The sequence below is a fragment of the Pongo abelii genome, chromosome 15, assembly GCF_028885655.2.
Source record: "Pongo abelii isolate AG06213 chromosome 15, NHGRI_mPonAbe1-v2.0_pri, whole genome shotgun sequence".
NCBI lineage: Eukaryota > Metazoa > Chordata > Mammalia > Primates > Hominidae > Pongo > Pongo abelii.
The window spans coordinates 104742142-104762432 of record NC_072000.2 but is presented as its reverse complement, the minus strand read 5'-3'; the positions used below and the strand labels follow the sequence as shown (position 1 = coordinate 104762432).

The following is a 20291-nucleotide window of genomic DNA, read 5'->3' as shown; positions in this document are numbered from 1 at the left end:
TCATTCTCCTGCCTCAGCCTCTCGAGTAGCTGGGACTAGAGGCTCCCGCCACCACACCCGGCTAATTTTTTTGTATGTTTAGTAGAGACAGGGTTTCACCGTGTTAGTCAGGAAGGTCCCAATCTCCTGACCTCGTGGTCCGCCCGCCTCGGCCTCCCAAAGTGCTGGGATTACAGGCGTGACCACCGCGTCCAGCCAAGACCCTCATTTCTTTAAAAAAAAAAAAAAAAAGTTTTAGTGACACAGGAAAATATGCCTATGATAGTGAAAAAAGGATACCAAATGAAAACTCAGGGAGAAGTTAACAATGTTTAAATGAAATGCACAAGGAAAGAAATGTAAAGAAAATTTACCAAATGTTAGCGGCAGACCCCACCTCTGGGCATTTTTTAGGTGGGCAATTTGTAGGTGATTTTTCTTTACTTTGCTGCTGCTTTGTGGTTTGGGTACTTTATTAAATTTGCTTAATGAGCATGCAGTACAATCAGAAAAAGAAAAAATTAGCAAGATTTGGCCGGGCGCAGTGGCTCACGCCTGTAATCCTAGCACTTTGGGAGGCTGAGGCGGGTGGATCACGAGGTCAGGAGATCGAGACCAGCCTGGCCAATATGGTGAAATCCCATCTCTACTAAAAATACAAAAATTAGCCAGGCGTGGTGGCGGGCGCCTGTAATCCCAGCTACTCAGGAGGCTGAGGCAGGAGAATCACTTGAACCTGGGAGGCGGAGGTTGCAGTGAGCCGAGATCATGCCACTGCACTCCAACCTGGCAACAGAGTGAGACTCTGTCTAAAAAAAAAAAAAAATTGGCAAGATTTTACAGAAACCATAAGGCTGCCAGGAATTGTTGTTGTTTAGTGCCTGGGGGAATGGCCCCTAGCGTCGGTAGGGGTGGGGACTGCCCTCCCCATTGGCCCTTTCACTGTGAGAGACCAAGTCATGGCTACCGTCAGAGCCAGGTTTCTAGCCGTTTTAGGAAAAGTGTAGCTGAAGGTATAGGTTATCGTTGTGGTAACAACAGATCTCACTTCTGAGTGCCACCCACGTGCCAGGCTCTGCATGGGTGGTGTGGGCTGAGCTGGTGCCCAAGGCAGGAAGGAGCCGCTCAGGACATGTGGAGCCATCTCTCACGTGGCTGTCTCCCTCCGGGCAGGATTACACCAGCGGAGCCATGCTCACCGGTGAGCTCAAGAAGGCACTCATAGAGGTTCTGCAACCCCTGATAGCAGAGCACCAGGCCCGGCGCAAGGAGGTCACAGACGAGATAGTGAAAGAGTTCATGACTCCCCGGAAGCTGTCCTTCGACTTTCAGTAGCACTCGTTTTACATATGCTTATAAAAGAAGTGATGAATCAATAATCCCAGCCCAGTCAAAGCACCGCCACCCGTAGGCTTCTGTCTCATGGTAATTACTGGGACTGGTCTCTGTAAGCCTGTGTATGTTATCAATACTGTTTCTTCCTGTGAGTTCCATTATTTCTATCTCTTATGGGCAAAGCACTGTGGGTAATTGGTGCTGGCTGACATTGCATGGTCAGATAGAGAAGTCCAGCTGTGAGTCTCTCCCCAAAGCAGCCCTAGAGTGGAGCCTTTGGCTGGAAGTCCATGGGCCACCCTGTTCTGGTCCGTGGAGGACTCCAAGGGTTCCAAGTATACTCTTAAGACCCACTCTGTTTAAAAATATGTTTCTATGTATGCATATATGGAATTGAAATGTCATTATTGTAACCTAGAAAGTGCTTTGAAATATTGATGTGGGGAGGTTTATTGAGCACAAGATGTATTTCGGCCCATGCCCCCTCCCAAAAAGAAATTGATAAGTAAAAGCTTTGTTATACATTTGACTAAGAAATCACCCAGCTTTAAAGCTGCTTTTAACAATGAAGATTGAACAGAGTTGGGCAATTTTGATTAAAGTAAGACTTAGGGGTGAAACTTTCCAGTTTACTGAACTCCAGACCATGCATGTATTCCACTCCAGAAATCATGCTCGCTTCCCTTGGCACACCAGTGTTCTCCCGCCAAATGACCCTAGACCCTCTGTCCTGCAGAGTCAGGGTGGCTTTTCCCCTGACTGTGTCCGATGCCAAGGAGTCCTGGCCTCTGCAGGTGCTTCATTTTGACCCTTGGCTGCAGTGGAAGTCAGCACAGAGCAGTGCCCTGGCTGTGTCCCTGGACGGGTGGACTTAGCTAGGGAGAAAGTCGAGGCAGCAGCCCTCGAGGCCCTCACAGGTGTCTAGGCAGGCCTCATTTCATCACGCACCATATGCAGGCCTGGAAGAGCAAAGCCAAATCTCAGGGAAGCCCTTGGTTGATGTATCTGGGTCTCCTCTGGAGCACTCTGCCCTCCTGTCACCCAGTAGAGTAAATAAACTTCCTTGCCTCCTGCTCTTGTCATTGTGCTCTGTCTGGGACGTCTGAGGAGGGAGCAGAGACCCCTCCCCTCACCCTTCTGTGGATGACCTTGAGTCTGCTGGAGTCAAAATTTGGGGATGAAAGCGCACAGTCCCAGGAACCCCATGGTGTTGTGCCACAGCTCCCAGGAATGGGCTTGTGCTGGGAGAGCCCTTAGCAGCATCCTGGTGCGGGCTCCTTCTCACACATTTCTCATGTCCAGCAGCTGATGGAGAATGCGAGCAGAAGTTGTCCTCGCTTTTCAGAGGAGGGGCTGGCCGTGGGGTGCTTGGTGGTGCTGTGTAGTGACTGGGAGCCAGGCCGGGCCCCATTCACATGAGGCCCAGGGCAGACGCCGAGCTGCAAGGGAGCCCTGGGCTCATTCTACCGGCCCACCCTCATTTTGCAAGTGGGGAAACTGAGGCTTAGGAGAGGAGAACATGACTTGTCCAAGGCCATAGGGTGACTCTGATACAGCAAGTCTGTCCCGACTCTTGGTGCTCTCCACACACATACAGAGGGACCATTTTACAAATGAGGGAACTAAGGTTCCCACCCTGGAGGCTGGAGGCCTGGGCTCGAGTCCCACTCAGGTACCCATGTGCACCATGACCTCACCTAGGCTCCTCTCCTGGTCTCGACTCCTGCTGGACTGGGCCCCACCCCTGCCCTCCCCTGCTCACCTGGCTGGCTATGGTCAGTGGGGGTGAGCCACCCACAGAGGCCACGTAGCTCACTAGCCTGTTGCCTTGGGCAACTAATATGATTCCTTGTAGCTCTACTGCACCTGTGACGCAAGTGCAGTGAGGGGTGACAAGTGAAGTCAGTGACAGCTGCTGCTGTCATTGTCCACCCAGCCACGGCATCTATTGGCAGGGCCCTGGTGAGACCCTGGCCCCATGGAGGAGTGAGCCAACACTGACCAGCTTCTCCCCTCACCGGCTGTGTGACTGGCCGGGTCACTTAACCTCCCAGGACCTCCATCTCCTCCCCTGTAAAAAGCAGTGATGCCTCCTGTTTAGGGTCTTAGGAGGCTTGGACCTGGGTCCAATACTCAGGTGACTTGCCCAAGGCCACTGCTGGTCAGGACACAGGGGAGCCACACGTCTCCCAAGCCTCCCCCATTTTGCTAAAAACCAGTGGTTTCTGAGAGAAATGTTCCCTGAAAGACAGGGGCATGTCTGGATTAGGATGGACAGGTTGCAGTGGCCCCATGGGTGTTTGGGGATGAGGCATGAGGCCGGGTGCCTGCACCACCGTGGTGCTATAGGCTCTGCCGGAAGAGCACTCCTGCTCTGGCTGGTAATGTCCACTTGTCAGACAGATGTGGGGCCAACCCAGCTCAGTCTCTCTGCCCCGTGGCCCCCAGCCTGGAGGAGAGACCAGCTGAGCCTGCCTGAAAGGAGATGGTGCCTGAGAAGCACACAAAACAGCACTGGGTGGGGAAGCAGGGACAGGAAGGAGGGTGGCTGAGCACACGGGTGGCTGTGGAACAGCTCGTTGCTCCAGGACGGCACTCGGCAAGCAACAGGCCTGCCTCTGGCCCCCAGTGCCCGCCTGCAGCACCAGCAGATGTGCCCTCCCCAGGGTCACACTGGCTGGGCCTTGAGGCCCAGGACTCTCTGGTCATTACCATAGAGGTTGTAAAGACAGTGAGGACAGCCAGACGTGGTGGCTCACACCTATAATCCCAGCACTTTGGGAGGCCGAGGTGGGCAGATCACGAGGTCAGGAGATCGAGACCATCCTGGCTAACACGGTGAAACCCCGTCTAAAAGAAATGAGCCGGGCGTGGTGGTGGGCACCTGTAGTCCCAGCTACTTGGGAGGCTGAGACAGGAGAATGGCGTGAACCCGGGAGGCGGAGCTTGCAGTGAGCCAAGCCGAGATCACGCCACTGCACTCCAGCCTGGGCGACACAGCGAGACTCCGTCTCAAAAAAAAAAAAAACAGGACAGAGGCCTTTCCTGCAAACCCCTCCCCAGTGACACGCAGAGCCAGCTGCTCAGTGACACGGGCTCAAGGAGAGCCAAAGGCCCCCACCTCCCAGAGTGCAGCCACTGCCAGAGCCGGGCCAGGAGTGCTGCCAGGAACCCTCCTGCCAAGGCCGAACAGGTGGGGTCTTCTCAACAAAAATGGTCCCGGGGTCAGTGTTTGATGAACCATGGAAACCTGTTAGCGCCTGCCCTTTCCCAGCATTTGGCCACAACATCTCAGCCTCTGCAACTCCTAAGCTGGACACACTTCCCGGAATCTACTGCAGGACTTATTCATTCATTCATTCATTCATTCATTCACTCGCTCATTCATCCCACACCCGCTATTGTGCAGCAGCCCTGGAGCTAGATGGAGTCCTTGCGCAGCCCGCAGGCTCTTGTGGCTGGGGAGAGGCAGATGAGTGACCACACACCCAACCAGGTCCCCAAGGGAGCAGAGCAAGAGCTGCTTGGGAGCAGCCCACTGGTCAGGCAGGGAGAGCTTCCTGGAGGAGGTGGCGCCTGGGGTGTGGAGCCAGCCAGGCAGAGCAGTGGGAGGGTGTTCCTGGCAGAGGGCACAGGGCATAAGGTCAGGTGCCCACAGCACCACACATATGGGGACTGGTGTAACAAGAGGGGTTCCACCCCTTACTCTGGGAGCAGAAGAATTTTGTTCGGCAGAACACAGGACAGCATTCAGTCCACAGACAGTCAAGGTCGGTGTCCATGAGTGAATATAGTCAATGCAGGTGGCCTCCGGCCCTGCCAGAGGGCTGCTGTGATGGAGACCCGGTGGCTTCACGCTGGACCCGCCAACCCTAGCCCCTGATAGCCCCCATCATTGGAAGCCACGTGATGCCAGGAGGGGGGTGCTGGAGCCTCAGAGGCATCGGCTGCAGTCCACCCACCCCTCCCTGTCGCGTGACTGCAGGCAAGGCCCCCTCCCTCTTGGAGCTGTCAGGCGGCTGTGGTGAGCTGTGCAAGGTGCCCGGCACCCTCCCACGGGCAGCCCCCTCTGAAGGGGGAACTCACATTCAGGGCAGGTGGGAGGGCCTGGCTGGAACCAGCTTTCACTCAGAAAGCGGGTGGGTTTGGGATGGGCTGGTGAGAACAGTAAGTACCCTGCTAAACAGCCCCCTGCAGCAGGACTCAGCGCCATAGGCTAGGCCCCACAGCCCGGAAGGCCGAGAGGGTGGAGCCCGCCAGAGTGCCAGGCGGGGTTTCAGTGTGGCCATCTGCACAGTGGGAGCACCGGCAGCTCAGTTTTCGAGGGCTCATCCAGCAGGAAGGGAACAAGACAGGGCCACAGCCCTGCACCTCCCAGGACGGGTGGGCAGGCCTTACAGGGTGCAGAGCTGCTGGGGGCAGGGAACGGTCAGCCCACGGCCATGGAGCCACAGCCCTGAACATCCTCAGAAACACTTTATTGACAACAGTTCCCAACAGAGTCTTTGGGGTCTTTAAGTGGCAGGTGCAGCGTCCACAGGCAGAGTGAGGGCTCCTGAGGAACCTCACCCCAAATTCCCTAACCAGGCGAGGACGGCCACCCCGGGCCCCTGCCAGGTGGGCATGGCAGTCCCAGCAGCACCCCCTCGGAGCAGCCTGCTGTGGGGAAGAAGCCAGGCCGGGAGCCCTCAGTCGTGGTGCCAGCCCAGCTCCTGCTCCCCGCCCCGAGGCCCCCAGCCTGTGGGAAGCCCCTGCTGGTAAGGGACAGCTTGTGAAGACACAGGAACAGCGGTGGGGGCGAGGGTCTAGGAATGGGGCAGAGAGTGGCTGAGCGCACACCTGACTCCCTGGAGGGGTGCTTCAAAGACATGGGAGGCGGGGGCCATGGGGAAGCTGGGATGAACAACTGACTCCATGCGACTCATGCTCTCATCAAAGATGCCCACTTCTCCCTGGCTCCTGCCACCCCAGGCCAACCCTGGCTGATGGCTGGCGGGCCCCTCGACCTGAGGTCAGTAGCTGGGCAGGGCGAGCTCAGGCCTTGGCCGACGCACTGCAGGGAGGCTCCTCGTTTTCCTGGGCGACGGCCCTGTGGGGTCCCGAACCCAGCCACACTACCCCTTGCCTCCTCCAGCCACTACAACCTCCAGCAGCTGCTGGTGGGTGGGCCACTGGGCATGGGGACCAGCTATGTGAGCAGACCCCGGGTGAGCCTCAGCACTGCCTCATAGGCGACAAAGACCACCATGTTGACAGGGAAGGCGCGGCAGCAATTGAGCACCAGCCCCTTGAAAAGGACCCGGGGTCCCTCCTCTTGCACGCTGGTCACCATACAGTGCAGGAGACCCCGGTAGCGCCTCTGGCCCTGCCCGTCTGCCTGCAGTCTCGACTTGATCACGTCCATGGGGGTGGCCACAGCCCAGGCCAGGACTCCCGCACAGCCCCCGGCCACCAGCACGCCCAGGACATCTGCAGAGAGACCACAGTGCCTTGACTGGGAGCCTGATCGGGGCGCCCAGGGCAGTGCGCCCTGGACTCACTCTTCCAGCCCATCCTCATTTGCAACTGGCTTGGGAGAGGGGAACGGGACTTGTCCACGACCACACGCTGACTCTGTGACACAGCAAGTCTGTCCTGACTCTTGGTGTTGGGAGAACTGAGGAGCCCACTCTGGGAGGCAGGAGGCCAAGTTCAAGCCCCCACTCGGGTACTGGCAGGCAGCACAACCTCACCTTGGCCTCATCCTTCTGGGCTGCCCTCCCTGCCAGGTTCCAGCCCCTGCTCACCTGGCTGGCTGTGGCCAGCGGGGCTGAGCCACTCGCAGAGGACGGCGTAGGAAAGGAAGTAGGTGGCAAAGGAGTGGCCGTCCCGTAAGAGCAGGGCCGAGCTGCCCTTGTAGAGGCCGCGCAGCCCCTCCTCACGGGCTACCGTGGCCAGGCAGTGCAGTGGCCCGCGGTACTTGGGCTCTGGGCAGGCTGGGAGCGCAGGACACATGGGGGGCACAGCCGACAGCCCCGAGGCCGAGAGCCGCCGCTGCTGCTTCTGCGCCTGTGTCTGCGTCTGCAGGCGGACTTTGGCCACCTCAGTGGGCGACGTCAGGAACACCTGGAGCAGAGAAGGAGGCAGGGGTCAGCCACCTGTGGCTCTGCCCACAGCCTGGACCTGGCCTCCCACCGGCCTCATGTTGCCCACGGTGACCTCAGGAGTCTGGACCCCGAGACCCTGCAGGCTGGCCCAGGGCTGGGGGGCCACGGGGCCCAAAGCCAGCTCTGCCCACCCAATGCCAAAGCCCATGCTTCCTCGGCAGCCACATCTCTCCCAGGACGGCCTGCCAGGCTTCTCCTGGGACGTGTAAGAAAATGTCCGTGACCTAGGTTCAAGAACGTATTTAATAACATCAGCAATAAAATAATATCATGGCCAGGCGCAGCGGCTCATGCCTGTAATCCCAGCACTTTGGGAGGTCAAGGCAGGCAGATCACGAGATCAGGAGTTTGAGACCAGCCTGGCCAATATGGGTGAAACCCCGTCTCTACTAAAAATACAAAAATTAGCCGGGCTTGGTGGCACGCACCTGTAGTCCCAGCTACTGAGGAGGCTGAGGCAGGAGAATTGCTTGAACCCGGGACACAGAGGTTGTAGTGAGCGGAGATGGTGCCACTAAACTCTGGCCTGGGCAACCGAGCAAGACTCTGTCTCAAAAAAAAAAAAAAAAAAAAAAAATCACTAGACATACTGGCTGCCACTTTGTGGGTACTCATTCATGTCAGACTCCACATATGTGCGCTGGGGGCTTTACACTCATGATTTCACTAAATTCTCATCATGTCTCTTACAGACGGAGAGACAGAAGCTCCAAGAGTCTCCCTTGGTTGCCCAAGGTTGCTCAGCTCATGAGAATCAGAGCTGAGAGCTGGGCCTGGTGATCTGGACCCCTGGGCCAGGCCTTCAGCCGCTGGGCTGCTCCAGCTGGCTCCATGCTGTCACCAAGTGCAGAAGTCTGCCTCCCCTGCGGGAGTGAGGGCTCCCTGAGGGCAGGCGGGCACTGCAGGTGCTCCATGCACAGTTGAGGATGGAGAAATGCCCGCATCCAGCAATGGCCGACTATGTTCAGGCATCTCCGTGCCTGGAGCCATGAGTACCCGGGACCTGCCTATTCAGCTCCCCATGGTGGCTTCTAGGTGACCTTCTGACTGTGACAGGGAGAGTCCCTTTGGTCACAGCCCCCTTCCCGAGGTGGCCATGCTGGGCAGGACAGCAGCGACCCCCACCTAGGTTGGATGCGAGTTCTTCTCCCACAGCCCCTGGCTCCATGCATGGCCTCCAGTGTCTGCCCTCATCTAGCCTCAGTTTCCCCACCTGCCAGGGTGGATAACCTCTCAGACCCCGCAGTGTCTCTTGGGCCTTCCCCACCCTGGCTGCCCCTACTCACGCGGACGAGGCCGGAGGCGCATCCCGAGAGCGTGATGTCGGCCTTGGCAGGCTTGGCGTCAGGGCTGCCGTACCGGAGCCGGCAGATGTGCGCCAGGCAGTGGCGGTAGGTGCCAAAAGACACGGAAGATACCAGGGACACCGTGCACACGGGCAGCGAGAGGCCCCGGTAGAAGCCCCACACCTAGCAGACAGGATCCAGGTCAGGCCAGGGCCCCGCCAGGAGGAGGAGCCACCCGAGGGAGCCCACACTCAGCCCTGCTCCGCACTCTGCTGTCCGACCTCGGGAAGGTCGTTCACGGCCTCAGGGCCTCAGTTTCCTCTGCTGTAAGATGGAGGTCACAAGGGGGGACCTGAACAGCCAGAAGACCAGGCCCAACCCAGCGCAGCTGCTTGATGACGATGAACTTTTTTTTTTTTTTTTGGAGATAGACTCTCTCGCTCTTTTGCCCAGGCTGGAGTACAGTGGCACGATCTTAGCTCACTGCAACCTCCGCATCCCAGGTTCAAGCGATTCTCCTGCCTCAGCCTCCTGAACAGCTGTGATTACAGCCGCCTGCCACCACCTCCAGCTAATTTTTGTATTTTTAGTAGAGACGGGGTTTCACCATGTTGGCAAGGCTGGTCTCGAACTCCTGACCACAGGTGATCCGCCTGCGTCGGCCTCCCAAAGTGCTGGGATTACAGGCGTGAGCCACCACGCCTGGCCTGACAATGAACTAGTAACGGCATGTTCTGCCGCTGCTGCTTTCACAAGCTAGCCCCTGGCCTGCACCAAGCCCCAAGTCCACATAGGAGAATGTCGCCAAGTCCTGCTCCAGACAGGTCTCTGAGCTAGACCCTAAAGACTCCACCCAATACTGCCTTCAAGGGGTGCCCGGTCTGGAGGAGACAGAAATGCAGTGCATGGGTCCCTCCTCCAACTTTCAAAGGCCTGAACGCTACCTCTAGACCCTCTGCTGGAGGTGGGAACCTCCTTCTGAGGCCCCTCTAGCTGCCAGATGTCCTGGCTCCAGTCCTCAGAGGAACCCATGAGATTGGCAGAACTATTCCCACGTGGAAGGTGAGAGAGCAGAGACCCAGCAGGAGGCCCGGCATCACCTGCTAGGCAGCGGAGGCAGGCCCAGCATCCCCTCCCTGTCTCCCTACCCAGCCCCTGGCCCCAGACCTACGCGCTCTCGGTGATACGTATCCCGGACGCAGTGCCAGATGCCTGTATACTTCGGCTCCGTCTGGATCCTGACCTGCAAGAGAAGTGGGCTTCAGGCAGGAGCGGCTCCAGGCCTAGGGCAAGGCCAGCAGGCCCTGGGGAAGGGGCAGAGTCACCCTCTTGATTGTCCCAGCCATGCTGGACTGTGGGCACAGCAGGGACAGGGAGCCTTGTGTTAGACGAGAAACCTGGGGCGCAGGGGTGAGAAAGTGGGACTGACATAGTCCCAGGGGCTATGGGGAGCCATTGAAGGCATTTGAGCAAGAAAAGGGTGGGTCTGTTTAGCATTCTAGAAAGTCTTCTGGCCATGGACAGGTGCAGGGGCCTTAGGATGGTTGTGGGGCTGGCTATTGCCGCACCTTCACCGTGTCCAGGGGGTAGCCCACAGCAACACCGCAGACGCCTGCAAGGAAAGAAGAGGCCCACAGTGAGGAGAGTGGGGCCGGCGAGCAGTTCAACCCCATTGCAGGGAAGAAGAAGCAGGGTGCACGCTGACTGGGCTCCCCCAAGGGCAGACCCACATTTGGCCCTTCTGGTCTGCACCAGGTCTCATCAATCCCGAGGGCACCCCCGTTTTATAGATGAGGAAACTGAGCCTCCGAGTGACTTCTGCCCTTTGCAAGCGAGTTCCCCTTCCCTGAGTCCTGGCCCAGGACTGCCTCGTCCTCGCTGCCTTGGGCCAAAGACATGCCGACATGCCCCGGCCTTCCCACGGGCGTCATGCTCTGAGAGAATGTCTGATCCGACCCTAGCTGGGCCCTGTCTCTGAGCCAGGCAGACCTTGCCCTCAAGCCGTCAGTCCATGGAGGGTTTGCCTGTGAGCCAGGCGGTAACTGTGTTTCGGCTGTGTGGGTGGAAGGGGTGGGAAGCACATCCTGGGCAAAGGCCAGGAGAAGGGAAGCCGAAGCCCACACCGGGGTTTGTGAAGAGCCAGGACTTCCTGGAACCACAAGTGTGTGTGGAAGAGAGAGGGCCAGGAGTCCACACCTTGCAGAGAGGCCTCGGGTGCCAGGGTCAACATCCAAGCCCCAGCACTGCCACAGGGAAGTCAGAGAGGAAACAGGCTGGTCCCTGGGGGGACCATTCTCTCCACTGAGGGGCAGTGGTAAAGGCCAATGGAAGACAATAGGCACATGGGGACTGTACCCTATTCACTGTAGCCCAGGACTCAGCAGATATGTGGGATGAAAGAATGAAGTGAATAAATGAAGTAAGGCAAAAGACCAAGTGGCTTGGAGAGAATGACCCTTCTTAACTCTCCCATACACCTCACACACCTCACCAGACTCCTACTCATCCATCAGAGCCCTGCCACAACACTACCTCCTCTCTGGAGCCCTCTCTGGCCTCTGTACTCTGGGCTGCCTCTGTGCCTGGAACATGTTGAGCACAGCCCTTGTCATATGGCCTCGCTGCTGTTGTATGCCACCGCCACCTCCAGAACTGGAGTTCTCCAAGGACACAGCCCAGGGCTGACACCCCGTGACCCAGGGCCAGGCACAGAGTGAGAGCCCTTTACCTAGGCCTCCTCATGGCTCCGGAGGAAAGATGCCAGACTCAGGAGACCTTTCCAGCTGTGTGACGTCAGGCAAGTCCAGTAGATTCCCTGAGGAAGGGAGCGGCTGGCCCCAGGCTGGCACCTAGCTGGGGCTGAGAAAGCCTGCTAATGGAGGCCGGGAGCAGTGGCTCACGCCTGTAATCCCAGCACTTTGGGATGCTGAGGCGGGCGGATCACTTGAGGTCAGGAGTTTGAGACCAGCCTGACCAACATGGTAAAACCCTGCCTCTACTAAAAACCCAAAAATTAGCCAAACATGGTGGTGCATGTCTGTAGTCCCAGCTACTTGGGCGGCTGAGGCAGGAGAATCACTTGAACCCAGGAGGCAGAGGTTTCAGTGAGCCAAGATCACGCCAGTGCATTTCAGCCTAGGCGACAGAACAAGACTCCATCTCAAAGAAAAAAAAAAAAAAAAAGTAAAAGCCTGTTAATGGGGCAGGTACCCTGCCTTCTCCCAGGGCCAGAGCTGGGCCGCTCTCCCAACCCCCATGCTGTTCCCAGAAGTACTGACGCCACCCACTGATGTTTCACAAGACCAGCAAGGCCAGGGGTGCCCACTCAAAACAGCCCCCACAGCCCACAGGATGGAGCTGAGCCCGTGTCCCAGGGCCTGGTTATCTCCCTGAATCAGTCTTTCACCAGGAGTCCTTCCCCGGGAGGGAGAACGGTTTCTCCAGCAGAGTCTGGCCTAAGAAGCAGGTTCTGGAGGCCTAGCCAGGTGCACATACCCAGCGGGGCAGGTAGAGCCAGCTCGCCAGGCCCCTTACCGTCCTCTGCCCGCCCCTTCCAGTCCCTGCTGCAGGACCAGGCCCCATCTTCCCTACCCATCTCCCCGCCCTCTCGATCCTCACTTGGGGTCTTCTTTCCCTTCCAGTGACTCAATCACCCCTCCCCATACCAAGGACTCCCAGCCTCCCTGACTCTGCCTCCCGAGCAGCCCCCATGCCTGGACCACAGCCCCATCCCCAGCCTGCCCTAAGCCTCCTGTCTGAGCCTCCCAGGCCAGTGCAGCCCCCCAGGCCCTGCAGCACCCCTCACCCAGCCTTAGCCTCCCAGGAACCTGCTCTCTGCTCCTGGCACCCATGGCCCACACCAGCTCCTGGCAGATCCTGGGGAGTGAGGGGCTTCTCAAAGCACCCCCTGCTGCCCAGCACCTTCCTGGACCTCAGCTCCTCCTGCTACCCCCAGGAGCAGCAGTGTCTGCACAGCCCACCATCCTGTCTGTTACCTCCGATGGCTCCAGCGACAAAATCCATGAACAAGGTGTGGCAGGGAGGCCCTGGGTCTGCCTGCCTGAGAGGGCTCTGGTGCCACCAGGGTGGCCTCAACAGCTCCCAGCTGGCCCCTCTCAGACCTTAAATACCTGCGGCAGGGGAAGGGACCGGAAGCAGAGCCTGCTGAGGCCACGCGGCACACAGCTGGACTCCCTCCCTGCCCCCGGGACCCTTGTCCCAGTGCCCTTGGGACCCAGGTGTCAGGAAAACACAGAAGAGAGCAAGGGAGGTGGCAGGCACCAGAGAGCAGGGGCACTGCCCCACCACATCCAAACACCTCCTGGGGAGGTCCAGAGAGCATGGGCACTGCCCCACCACATCCAAACACCTCCTGGGGAGGTCCAGAGATGGGGCTGTGACAGCTCCCGCCCTCCAGGTCCAAGCTCGGGCCTTCACTGTATCCCCTGGGCTTTCCTGACTCCCCTGGATTTGCTCAGGACCCCTGCCCGGGAAACCTGCAAAGCTGCCTCACTTATTCGCTCAACAAACACTTCCTTTGCTGACGCTACAATCAGGCAAATGAGAGCCAGTCCCTGTCCTCAAGGTGCTCCAGTTGGCAGGGAGGGAGGGGCTGGCGAGGACAGCCCCAAACCCAGGAACATCACGCACCATCTGCTCTCACCCTTCCCGTTGCCCCGGTTCCCTACTGTCTGCTCCACGGGACCCAGGAACAGCACCCACCATCTGCTCTCGCCCTTCCCGTTGCCCCGGTTCCCCGCTGTCTGCTCCACGGGACCCAGGAACAGCACCCACCATCTGCTCTCGCCCTTCCCGTTGCCCCGGTTCCCCGCTGTCTGCTCCATGGGACCCAGGAACAGCACCCACCATCTGCTCTCGCCCTTCCCGTTGCCCCGGTTCCCTGCTGTCTGCTCCATGGGACCCAGGAACAGCACCCACCATCTGCTCTCGCCCCTTCCTGCTGCCCCGGTTCCCTGCTGTCTGCTCCATGGGAATGCGTCTCCCCAGACCCAGAGGCCAAGGCCAGGGCTGCCTCCACCAAGTCCCCCTGCCCACATGAACCAGGGACAGAGGCTGCCGATTCAGCCTCTGAACCAGCTGGCTGGGGCCCTCCTGAAGGGGAGACCTCTCCACTAAGACGCTACTTCTGTCTGCTGGGCACTGTAAAAACAGGGACCTCCTCGCCCATGCACCCCACCTTACAGTTCGCCAAGCTCCCCTCACTCTCAGGCTCTAGGATCCTCCTCATCGCCCCGGGAGGGAGACAGCGCAGTGTTAGTGCTCCCCATTTCACAGATGGGGCCGTTGAGGCCCAGAAAGGGGGCTTGTCCAAGGCCACGAGGGCGGCAGGGCTGGATGTGATCCTCAGACGCTCTCATACAACCCACCCTCTGGGATATCCAGGGCCTGCCTGGGGAGGACCCAGAGGGCTCTCAAGGGGACTCAGTGCATGCCCCATGTGACCTGCACTGCAGGCCTGTGAGATCCCCACAGGAGACACCAAGGCTCAGGGAGGCTGTGCAGGTACCTCGGCCACACAGCTGCTGAGCAACAGAATCTAAATGAATGCCCCACAGACTGGAATGCCAGCAGGATAGGGGAGGGGCAGGTGTTGACGCATGAGTCCCAGGCAGCCCATCTGGGTGGCCCTTGGGACAGGTGGCAGGGCCAGGAGGCTGTTTGTCTACCTGTTTTCCTGTCCTCTAATGGCCGGACCTGCAGGCTGACCTTGAGCAGGCTGAGAGCTGATGGAGGGACAGCCCCCCTGCCAGCCCGGCTATTTATAGGCAAGTGGGAGACACAGGATGAGCAGTGCCAGCTGCCACGGCAGAGGGCAAAGGGCAGGAAGTGGCCCATCCAAGGCCAGTCCCAATGCTAGTCCTGGCCCTCAAGGGGATGAAGCTTAGCATCTGGTTAGAAGCTGGCTGCCTGACTTTAAAGCCCAGCTCTGCCACTCACGGCTGAGACCATGGGCCAGCCCCCTGACCACTCTGTGCCTCCACTTCTGCATCCATGAAATGAAGAGAGTACCTGCCTCATATCTGCAACTGCTCAGGGCAAGGTCTGGGCGTGTCTCTGTGAGAGTGGCCAGCTAAATGCTAAGGCTGCAATTAACAAAAGCATAGAGTCTGGAAGGAAGGAGGTGACTGATTTGTTCTGGGCAGGGCAAATACAGCTGAGACTTGGGTTCGATTGCTGATGCTGCACTCAAGAAGCCAGTACCTTGGGTGCTGAGGGAGTTTGAAGCACTGTGTCTAACTGAAAGAACAGGGACCATTCAGATCCATGTTTCCTGTAGAGCATCCAATGCAGCAAGTGCCACCCACCCATAGCACCTGAGCCAGAAGCCCAGGAATTGCCCTGGACACCTCTCTGTCTCCATCCCACATCCAGAGTCCCCAGTCCTGTGTGTCAACCTCTTAAATTCACGTTCAGATCCCTTCGCCACTGTCCATCTGCACGGCCCCAGCCGTGTGATCACCCCATGGACAGCAGCCCGCCCTGCCCAAGCCCTCTACTCATGAAACTAAGGCTGCCTGTCGAGTTTTAGGCACTGGAACACATCAGTAAACACAACAGATAAAAGCCTTTGCCCTGGGCTGGGCGCGGTGGCTCATGCCTGTAATTCTAGCACTTTGGGAGGCTGAGGCGGGCAGATCACAAGGTCAGGAGTTCGAGACCAGCCTGGCCAACATGGTGAAACCCCGTCTCTACTAAAAATACAAAAATTAGCCGGGCGTGGTGGTGGACGCCTGTAGTCCCAGCTACTTGGGAGGCTGAGGCAGGAGAATTGCTTGAACCCGGGAGGCGGAGGTTGCAGTGAGCCGAGATTGGGCCACTGCACTCCAGCATGGGAGACAGAGCGAGACTCTGTCTCAAAAAAAAAAAAAAAAAAAAAGCCCTTGCCCTGGTGGACCATAATTATGTTCAGGGAGGAGCACAGCCAGCCAACAGATGAATAGCCAAAATACAGAGTACCCCCAATGGCGGCAAGTGCCAGGAGAGAAATAAGGTGTCGGGGAGAGAGAGACTTGCAGGGGGTGTTAGGGAGGCCCCAGAAGGTGACATTTGAGACAAGCATGTTCTCTCAGTCATCACAGCCAAGTTTTACCTGCCCTTTGTCTCCTGAACAAACATGCCCTAACTTGACCCTCTTCTCTGAGGCAGAAATAGAAAACAGGCCACCCCACCATTTAGGCTGCTTCGTGCAGTCTAAACATTTCCCCACTCAGCTGTGGGCTTCAGGCAGGCAGGGTGGTGCTGGGTTTGTCTCCACACCCATGGCACCCAGAACAGGCGGGCACCCTGGGGAGGCCACGTAAATAAGTATGTGAGAAAATGAGTCAGTGAACAGATGGAAGGATGGATGGATGGACGGAGGGATGGAGGGACGGATGGAGAAGGGCTGGGCAGATGGATGGATGGATGGATGGAAGACAAATGGAGGCGGGAGGGATGGGCAGGTGGACAAATGGATGGATGGGAGGGAGGCTGCACAGACGGATGGATGAGTGGACGATGGACGGAGGGACGAGTGGATGGATGAAGGGGTACAGCGATGAAGGGCATGGACAGAAAGACAGATGGATGGAAGGATGGCAGGGGCTCCACAAGAAAGGGGTGAGACAGCGTTGCAGAATCTGAGACAGACCGTCAGTCAGTCCACATCCTCAGCACCCACACTGTGCTGGGCCCTAAAGATCAAAGGGACCTCAAGAGGATGTCACCCACCTGCCCCCATCACCCCATCCATCCTTTCCACCGAGCACCTTCTCCTCCCTGAAGGTGTGCACCTGGAGGCCCTGCCCTCCTGGGTGTCCTCAGCTGGAGATAGCCAATGGCATTAGATCACTTTATTTACTTTTTTATTTTTAATTTTTATTGTTTTAGATGGAGTCTCGCTCTGTCACTCAGGCTGGAGTACAGTGGTGCAATCTTGGCTCACTGCAACCTCCATCTCCTGGGTTCAAGCGATTCTCCTTGAACCAAGCAGGTGGAGGTTGCAGTGAGTTGCCTCCTGAGTAGCTGGGGTTACAGGCACATGCCACCATGCCCGGCTAATTTTGTTGTATTTCTGGTAGAGATGGGGTTTCACCATGTTGGCTAGGCTGCTCTCAAACTCCTGACCTCAAGTGATCCACCCATCTCAGCCTCCCAAAGTGCTGGAATTACAGGAATGAGCCACCGCACCCAGTGGCATTAGATGACTTTAAACAATCATTATTATTCTTGTTAGGTACAATAATGGCACCAAAGTTCTGTGAGAAAATGCCTATATTTCTTAGAGATATAAACAGAAGTACACGGTGCTGAAATGGCACGATGGCTGAAATTTACTTTAACATTGTCTGGCAAAAAAAGAAAGGAAGAAAGGGAGAAAGATGATGAGTATATGGCCTTTGTCACAGTCTGTGATAAAAAGGAGTAGCCGGGTGTGGTGGCGCATGCCTGTAGTCCCAGCTACTCAGGAGTCTGGGGTGGGAGGACGACTTGAGCCCGGGAGTTCTGGGCTGTAGTCCGCTGTGCTGATTGTCCAATACACTACAGTCAGCATCCATACAGTGACCTCCCAGGAGTGGGAGACCACCAGGTTGCTTAAGGATGGGTGAACCGGCCCAGGCTGGAAATGCAGCAAGTCAAAACTCCTGTGCCGATCAGTAGTGGGATTGTGCCTGTGAATAGCCACCGCACTCCAGCCTGGGCAACATCGCGAGTGAGACCCCATCTCAAAAAATTAAAAAAGTAGTAAAAGGGCCAGGGGTGGTGGGTCACACCTATAATCCCAGCACTTTGGGAGGCTGAGGTGGGCGGATTACCTAAGGTCAGGAGTTTTTTTTTCTTTGTTTTTGTTTTTGAGACGGAGTCTCACTGTCGCCCAGGCTGGACTGCAGTGGCACGATCTCGGCTCACTGCAAGCTCCGCCTCCTGGGTTCACGCCATTCTCCTGCCTCAGCCTCCCGAGTAGCTGGGACTACAGGCACCCGCTACCACGCCCGGCTAATTTTTTTTGTATTTTTAGTAGAGACGGGGTTTCACCATGTTAGCCAGGATAGTCTCGATCTCCTGACCTCGTGATCCGCCCGCCTCGGCCTCCCAAAGTGCTGGGATTACAGGCGTGAGCCACCGCGCCCGGCCAAGGTCAGGAGTTTGAGACCAGGCTAGCCAACATGGTGAAACCCCATCTCTACTAAAAATACAAAAATTAGCTGGGCGTGGTGGCGGGTGCCTGTAATCTCAGCTACTCAGGAGGCTGAGGCATGAGAATCGCTTGAAGCCAGGAGGCGGAGGTTGCAGTGAGCTGAGATCATGCCACTGCACTCCAGCCTAGGTCTCATTGAAAAAAAAAAAAAAAAAAAAGGAGTAAAAGAACAGTGAACAGGAATGAAGCTGTTTGTGCCCTGCCCAGCCTCCTTCCAGGCCTCATCGTTCCTGCCTGTTCGAGGGGAGGAGCCCTCAGCCTAGGGTCTGGCCCGGGGCTCCGCCACCAGCTTTGTTACCCTGGGCTGGTGGCGTGACCTCTGGGGTCTTGATTTTTCCAGCAGGCGATGGACCTGCGGTCTTCCGCGGACGGCAGGAGGCAGAGCCTGGGCGAGTCCACTGGAGCCAGCCGGCAGCCCCTCCGACAGGCAGGGTGACTGCTAGGAGATGCAGGGTGACTGCTAGGAGATCCAGGCTGCCTGCAGTCCTCCTCCACCGGCGCCCGAGCCCACGCTGTGCGCGGCCCGGGCTGCCCTTGCGGCAAGGCTGCGTTGTCCCCTAGGGGGCGGCAGACGTTGCCCAAGCAACCAACCCAGGCGCCGCAGAGGGCTTCGGGAGGGAGCCTGCAGGCCCTGCTGGCTGGGCCACACATTCTAAAATACCTTTTTATTTTCATAACGAAAGGAATAACTACAGGTTATGATGATTTTTAACCCACACAGAACTGATGGAGCCGGTATGGAAAGTGAAAGTCTCACCACCCAGCCTGAGGACCCGCCTGCAGCGATCCGGCCAGCAGTAGCCTTTCCTTTCCTTTATTTTCCTCTTTTTTTTGAGACAGAGTCTCGATATGTTGCCCAGGCTGGAGTGCAGTGGTGCTATCTCGGGCTCACTGCAACCTCCGCCTTCCGGTTTCAAGCGATTCTCCTGCCTCAGCCTCCTGAGTAGCTGGGATTACAGGCGCCCGCCGTCATGCCCGGCTAATTTTTTTTTTTTTTTTTTGAGACGGAGTCTCGCTCTGTCGCCCAGGCTGGAGTGCAGTGGCGTGATCTCGGCTCACTGCAAGCTCCACCTCCTGGGTTCAAGCGATTCTCATGCCTCAGCCTCCCGAGTAGCTGGGACTACAGGCGCCCGCCACCACTCCCGGCTAATTTTTTGTATTTTCAGTAGAGACGGGGTTTCACCGTGTTAGCCAGGATGGTCCCAAACTCCTGACCTCGTGATCCGCCCACCTCGGCCTCCCAAAGTGCTAGGATTCCAGGCGTGAGCCACCGCGCCCGGCCTTTTTTTTTTTTTTTGAGAGAGAGTTTCTCTCTTGTTGCCCAGGCTGGAGTGCAGCGGTATGATCTCGGCTCATTGCAACCTCTGCCTTATGGTTTCAAGCGATTCTTCTGCCTCAGCCTCCTGAGTAGCTGGGATTACAGGCGCCCGCCAACATGCCCAGGTAATTTTTGTATTTTTAGTGGAGATGGGGTTTCACCATGTTGGCCAGGCTGGTTTTGAACTCCTGACCTTGGGTGATCCACCTGCGTCAGCCTCCCAAAATCTCTGAGAAATATAGGCATTTTCTCACCCCAGGCCCAGGGCCCTAGCCATGATCACACCACTGCACTCCAGCCTGCCAACAGTGAGACCTTGATCCCCGAAATAAATAAGCAAGTAAAATGAAACAAGCCAGCCCTGTGCCCAGGAAATGAGAGCCTATATATGCTCCAGGCTTGGCCCGTGTCGGCTTGGGTGTATACAATGCCCAGCTGGCTGCTGCAGACCACATGACCCCAGGCAGTGGGTGGGTGCAGTCTCACCCACTCTGGAAGAGAGTGGGTGTGCCTTTGGGGTGAGATTGGTGTGTGGAGCGGGATGAGCCCCCACTCAGTCCTCCCAGATACTCTAGCCTCCCTCTGAAATCCTGAGAGCTAGGGCCCTGGGCCTGGGGTCTCTGAGCCTGTGCGGCCCCTGAGACAGACCTTCAAGCTACAAAGCCTATCACAGGGCATTTGTGCTGCCTCCCCTCCCTGGAAACAGGGTGCAGAGGTAGGGCTGCCTCCCAACTCCAGCTCCCACTCCTGCAGGAAGAGGCACTAGATGCTACCTTTCCCACTGAGCTCATCACAGGTGTCAAACCCCACCCCCTGGGCCCACTGCCACTGCTCCTGTTACCGATAAGGACACCACAGCCCAGACAGAAGCAGCCGATGAGAGTTCAGGAAAAGGGTGGGCACAGTGGCTCACACCTGTAATCCCACCACTTTGGGAGGCTGAGGCAGGCGGATCACCTGAGATCAGGAGTTTCAGACCAGCCTGGCCAACATGGTGAAACCTCATCTCTACTAAGAATACAAAAATT

The 20291-nt window shown here is 57.5% G+C and overlaps 2 protein-coding genes across 5 annotated transcripts in view; one reads left to right on the top strand and one right to left on the bottom strand.

The window, feature by feature from the left end:
- Positions 1-2387, top strand: part of WARS1 (tryptophanyl-tRNA synthetase 1) — a 39330-nt gene extending 36943 nt beyond the window's left edge. For all 3 annotated transcript variants that reach the window (XM_024231155.3, XM_063715136.1, NM_001131599.1), the window contains 1 exon segment: positions 1153-2387. In XM_024231155.3, the coding sequence (XP_024086923.1) occupies positions 1153-1314 (162 nt within the window). In that variant the 3' untranslated portion in view covers positions 1315-2387.
- A 3326-nt stretch (positions 2388-5713) lies between these two features.
- Positions 5714-18496, bottom strand: SLC25A47 (solute carrier family 25 member 47). 2 transcript variants are annotated; one of them, XM_054530533.2, is made up of 6 exons: positions 18244-18496; positions 10315-10358; positions 9918-9989; positions 8747-8929; positions 7101-7419; positions 5714-6783 (listed from the first exon to the last, which is right to left on the bottom strand). In XM_054530533.2, the coding sequence occupies exons 5-6, from the start codon at positions 7306-7308 to the stop codon at positions 6503-6505; spliced, it is 489 nt and encodes a 162-aa protein (XP_054386508.1). In that variant the 5' UTR covers positions 7309-7419; positions 8747-8929; positions 9918-9989; positions 10315-10358; positions 18244-18496; the 3' UTR covers positions 5714-6502. The 2 variants fall into 2 exon arrangements, with proteins under 2 accessions (XP_054386508.1, XP_002825152.4); XM_002825106.6 differs by lacking the exon at positions 18244-18496 and adding an exon at positions 12742-12845.
- Positions 18497-20291: the final 1795 nt, after the last annotated feature.

Excerpts from the sequence above, each read along its gene's own strand:
- SLC25A47 (XM_002825106.6), bottom strand. The coding sequence starts at position 12,769 with ATGGATTTTGTCGCTGGAGCCATCGGAG. Across the intron at positions 9,990-10,314 it reads ACCCCCTGGACACGGTGAAG|GTCAGGATCCAGACGGAGCC; the intron begins GTGCGGCAATAG and ends CTTCTCTTGCAG. Across the intron at positions 7,420-8,746 it reads GCGCCTCCGGCCTCGTCCGC|GTGTTCCTGACGTCGCCCAC; the intron begins GTGAGTAGGGGC and ends TCTCTGCTCCAG.